The following is a 6000-nucleotide window of genomic DNA, read 5'->3' as shown; positions in this document are numbered from 1 at the left end:
AGGTGAATGGAGTAGAGACAGTGGCCCATGGCTAACATCATCACTTGTGTGGACATGGTAGATAAAACATTTTCTCCTTTGGATACCTTCTTAACTCTGTTTTTTGTAAACTGTTTCCTTGTGTCTGTCTTGAGCCTGTCTTCTGTTAATTGCTAGTGTCATCATGTCATTTTGAATGCTTGTCATCATGCTATCGTGCACAGAATTCAAAGTTCAAACTTTTTTGAAAATGTCTGCATTTTTTAGATGCTTCATCAGTGGCTGCATAACCTTTTATTTCAGTTTCCGTTTTCTTTCCTACTTATCTGTTTTTGCATATAATTTTTGTATTTATTTCTGTCCACCCTTCCATTAATATCTGAAACTTTGAAAAAAAGGAAAAAAAATAGTGGCATACAATATCCCAGTACCACTGTGGGTTTAAAAACATTGCTCTTGGAAGTATTCTTATAGGTAAGTGCTAGGCTAGCTACCCTTGTGGGCCATTTTAAACCTGACCAAGTTCCCTTTTTATGCTCGAATTAACCTATCCCATTTGGTTAGAAATTGGCCTTGCCTATTCTTGGTCGATAGTTGTATATTACCCCTAATGAGAATAACTGGTATTATACCATAGATAATTTGTGGGGATACATGCATAGGATAAAGCATTTAGAAGCTGCCTCTGTTCATTAGTAGTTCAAGGTGCTACTCCTGGGGTAAAGTTTTTGTTTCCCATCCATGGATTCAAGTTACGCTTGAATATGGAAAAGGATTAACTTTATTTTATATGGATGGGATTCTTGCTGTATCTTTTTGATGAACAGTATAGTGTCATCATTGAGAAGTTGCACCTTGACCCAAACCACTTAATAAGGACTTTGTGTGATCATATTGTCCCTTGAAGTTCCATCTGCAAGTGCAGGACAGCAGTTTATTTTATAGAATCTACATGTTTAATAAAATGTGTCCAGAATTCATTTAATCCATATATTTTGTAGGAAGTAGTAGACTGTGATTCACGTTGGTGGTAAAATTTAACAGATTACCAGGATCTGGGGCTTGTAGATTAGTCAGTACACAGTGTTAGTATGATTTTTTAGTCATCTTAGCCTACACACACAGTTATATCCATGGAACTCTCACTGATTATGTTTTTTCTCCTGTAGATACCCTGAAAGTCAAAGCAAAAAAGAAGCGAAAAAAAACAGGTTTAATGGAGGCAAGTATGTGTATGTGTTTCATGTCTGTGTAACGATGTTACGTTTAACAATGGTACTTGTTCTGAGTATGGTAAGAAGGCTGGTATTAACTACCATCTATATACTGAGTGTTTTATTGTTGATGCTTAATCACTGGTTTGCCCTTTGGGCCTGCTAAACAGGGTACATTTGTTAGTGTGTATTTCCACAGCTCTATGGTTTGTGTTTCATTTTTTCCTTTATTTTTATGTCCATTGTTAATTAGTGCACTTGGCCATATGTGACCGCTTTCAGACACCACCTAAATCAGATAGCATGGACAGTTCAGCACTGTTATAAATGCGTTTCATTTAAATGTTGCATAAGGTTAACAAGAACTCTAGATGTAACACCCTAATGTCATGTGCAAAAATAGGGTATAAGAGGGAGATGGATAGAGGGAATAGGTTATAATGGTTAAAAAATATCCACAGCTGGGTTTGGAAGTCATTATCTAATACCGAAGGTTCAACTTTAAAGATTTAAAGATATAAGTTGATATGTTAGAGAAAAATAGTAGATGTTTTCTGTGCCTTACAACAATATTTTCTGGCATTTAACAAAATATGTGGTACAAGTAACTGATATAAGTAGCTTTCTTGTATTATCAGCCAAAAATTATTCAAGTTAGTTTAGTCATATAGCATTAAAGAATTTAAGTTCACCAGGTATTATGGCCTCATATCCAACTAGTATATATATTTTGGTTTATGTGATGATAGAATTTTTGAGAATTCCCCACGAAACCAAAATGATGTCATTTCATTTGATTCTCTAGTAAATTTAATGCAGAACACCTTTTCTCTCAGTCCAACTGATGTATGACACATTATAGAATACATAAATACATGTAATCTCTTGTGTAGGAAACAACATGGATTTCTCTAAGAACGCAGTACCATAACTGCCCTGTGGAGTCTTACAGACAAAATTCCTACTACCTTTGGACAAAAGGCAACTTGGAGTAGCTATTCACCTTTATTAAATTAAAAAAGATATAATCAAACATACATTCATATAAAGGAAAACAAACCATATTAACATGTTCCAGTTACATACATAATACGTCACCTATGTTCTTTTGTATAACTATCCTCAGTACAACATTATATAAATTGCTGAGTTCCTTCCTTCTCTTAAACGTCAGTCCTCCTCCAAGTCATTATTCTACACGTATTGTTCCTACAATTTCAGGGCGACCATGGCGGTGCAGCAGTTAACGTTGCTGCCTCACAGCAAGAGGTTCTACAGTTCGATGCTCGGCTGGGGGTGCCTTCTGTGCGGAGTCTGCATGTCCTCCCTGTGGTCACATGGGTTTCCTCCCACAAAGACATGCTGTAGGTGGATTGGAGACACTAAATTGGCCCTAGGTGTAAGTGCGTACATGCATGCGTGTGTGTGCCTTCTGTGGAAGGGTGGGTGCCGGACTGGCCACTCGACACCATAAAACTCCACTGCCAATCATGAGCAGACAGGTGATCTGCTGTGGTGACCCCTAACTGGGAAAAGCCGAAAGAAGAATTGTTCCCACAATTTCCATTTTGCTCTTTCCCTTGTCTAAAGATCACACTTCCAGTTCTTTTATCATTGTTACAGTATTCAATACTTCAAATACAGTTGGTTTAGACTTTGATTTCCATTTTCTAGTAATTGATTTTTTTGACAGCCACCAGAATTAAACGTAACAAGACTTTACAGGGTCGAAGCAATTCAGGTCCTATGTCATAGCTCAAAAGAGTCATTTCCTTAGTTACACCCATTTGCTCACCCAATTTCTGACAGAGTGCTCTGTAGGCAATTTTTTAAATCTGCCAGCTCATTACTCTCCCAGAATATATGTTTTTTCAGTTACCTCTTTCTTCCCATCACACCTCCAGTGTTTCCCATCTGACAGAGGAAAAATTCTTTGGAGTTTGCTTGGGATATAAAAATACCTATGCAAACACTTTCAAGCAAAAATCCTAAATCTTCTAGACTTTGTTGCATATATGAGAGCAGACATTTGTACTCCCATTGTTACCTTGTTAATTGCTTGTACTGTCTCTTCCCAATCTTTTCTAACCTCCTCTGATTGATTGATTCTTACAGTTATTGCACAGTATTTGTTTATTGTGCAATATTTGTATACCCTACTAATTATCTTTTTTTTAATAGCAGCTTTAGTTCTAGATTCAACTAAAAACTCTACCAGAGCAGGTATTTCACTTGGGATTCCCTCAATCCCTTTCCCTTTACTCCGATATTAATCCCTGGTAGGGAAGGCAGTCTCTAGCCTCAGTCCAAATGTCTTCTTGGTCTCATCCCATTGTATTACTTTTCTGTATTTGGGTATTTGCTCCCTGCACACCGGTTCATTTGCCAGTTTTCTCCAGTAAATTCCAGCCCCCTGAATGATGATGCATTTTTTTTGTATTTAGGTTTAGGCCATGGTTCTGGCACCAATCATTTTTTCGATTTAGACCCTGCTGAAAGATATCTACATCAGTAGGGCATTCAATGATTGCCCCCAGCTTGCACTCATCTACAAACATTGTCATCTAGAGGCCTTCCACATTAGCCTTGACTTCAGAGAACTGTATTCTGAACAGGAGTGGTCCCAGCACTGAGCCATGTGGCACACCACTAGTAACTGGCCCCTTGTTGGATCTGGATACACCCAGTTTAACTGCAGGTGTACTATCCATGAGACAATTGGCTAGCCATCTGGTGATGTAGGGATGTATGTCCACTTTTGTGGGTTTATTTACATACCTGAGTGGGGAATTATGTCTAATGCCTTGGCTAGGTTGAGGTAGGCGATGGGTATTGTTTTACCCTTATCCATGGCCTTGGTGACTTTCTCAAAGAAACTTACCAGATTCAGTAGGCATGATCTGCCCTTGACAAAGCCAAGCTGGGATGGATCCAGTGTTTGGATGTTTCCTATGCTGTTGTTTATCAGGTCCACAATTATTCTTTCCATGGCTTTGCATATAAGACTAGTCAAATTGATGGGTTTGTAATTTTCTGGGTCAGTAGAGGGTTTCTCTTTATACAGAGTGATGACTGTTGCTGTCCTCCAGTCTTTCAGGACAAAGCCAGTCCAGAGGCTAGGTTAAGTAGAGATCCTAATGGGCCTGATATGTCCTGATTTAAACTGTTTAAGAGGCAACCTGGTTTATTGCCCTGCCCCATTGAAGCCATTTTTTTAACATTAGAGAGCACAGTGGCTTGTTTAGACTAATGAGAGATTTTTTGTTCCAATATGCACATTCTTACTTCTCAACAGGATCTTTCTTTTGTTGTACAACCTGTTAATACCAGGGGTCCACCAGGATGACTTGTTTTTGAAGTTTGACCCAAGTTTATTTCAATCTAGTACAACTGTGTAGTTGTTTATATGATCATACAGGGCTTTTGTGTATGCCTTTGCATAGGTTTCTCTGTTTTCTGGATTTAGGGGAGTTTGGAAACTAGCTATGCCGTACCTTAATAGAGGGTAATTTACCTTAGAGAAGTTCTTAAAATTTTGGGGTTAAGGTGGGAGAACTAGTTTTACCTTTATTTCAAGGAAGACCACTTTGTGATCTGATCTTACCACTGAGGACATCACATTCAAGAAATCTTTGGGTCTGCATATTAAGTGGTCATGTGTGCTTCCCAATTAATGGAGGGGTAGTTAATCACCCATGAATATGGTATTGGACTGGATACACCTCCACCTTTTGTTCTTTCATGTTCAGTGAGTGGTCAGAATGTATGAAAGGCATTAGCTATGCACTGCCTGAGTGCTTTCCATGGCTTTGAACTATGTTCAGTAACTGCAGATGTCAGTATTCTCCAAGGTGGGAAGAGCTTCCAGAGAGTGCACTTTCTTGTTGAGGCTCCTAGCATTGAATAGTAGCACCATTAGCTTGTCCTTCGTAGCTTTTGTTATGTTGGAAGGTTTGTCTTATTTGGCAGTAACTAAAACAGGCACTTTAGGGGTGGGTAATGTTTGGCCAATGTCTGAAAGCCTGCAGGTGAAAGATGAAGACTATCCCTGGCAAAGCAGCATGGCTTATCAGCCTTGTCCTCCCAGCTGACAAGTATTGGACCCCCTTTGAAATGTTAGTCTATCATTTCCTGCTGGCATTATGACATCATCCTTGGAGATGGTAGAATGCTGGGCAATGCTACAGTCATACCTGCCTATGACACACATTCTGAGAGCTGAATCATGCCTCTATAAAATAGTCCAAGGAGGTGCATATCAGGTCATTTGGGCCCACGTGGGCTAAGACTGAGTTATACTGGGGTAAGTGGCCTGCGTGCTTGCTTGATCTGGAAATTCTTGGCCCCTGACAGACAACTAACTAAGTTTGCCGACAACCCTTTCTACTTTCTGTTGCCTACGTTTTTGTGCTCATTATCAAAAACAGTTGCTTATCAGAAATCTTTCTAATCTCGTGCATATTATCCAAGTACTCCCTTGTTTTCTATTTAGCACTCTGTAGTTGCATCTCTTCATGTTCTGTGAGATTCCCTTTATTCTGCAATACTTTAACCGTTGTCAGTCCCTCTAAATAATCCTTGTTACTTCTTAATTATATCTCATTTTCTTTTATTGCTATGTTGTTTTTAAACTCCACTTTCTTTTATCCCACTCCCTATCTATATTTTCTGAAGAACTTTCTGTCTTCCCTGATAATTCCCAAATAATTTCTAATACCCATTCCTGTCTGTTTATCAGATAGGTGGGGAAGTACCAGTGTCTCATTTTATTTTATTACCCTTTTTATTTTTGTTGTTGGTGCATGAT

The 6000-nt window shown here is 38.7% G+C and overlaps 1 protein-coding gene across 1 annotated transcript in view; it reads left to right on the top strand.

Annotated features, from left to right (window-relative positions):
* Window positions 1-6000, top strand: part of DDX27 (DEAD-box helicase 27) — a 409290-nt gene that overhangs the window by 206947 nt on the left and 196343 nt on the right. Inside the window, exon 5 of the mRNA XM_044090130.1 lies at window positions 1149-1201. Within this exon, the coding sequence (XP_043946065.1) occupies window positions 1149-1201 (53 nt within the window). The remainder of the gene's footprint in view (window positions 1-1148; window positions 1202-6000) is intronic.

This window comes from Protopterus annectens, chromosome 12.part0 (genome assembly GCF_019279795.1).
Source record: "Protopterus annectens isolate FY-2018-M chromosome 12.part0, PAN1.0, whole genome shotgun sequence".
Classification (NCBI taxonomy): Eukaryota; Metazoa; Chordata; order Ceratodontiformes; family Protopteridae; genus Protopterus; species Protopterus annectens.
This window is presented reverse-complemented; position numbering and strand designations above follow the sequence as displayed.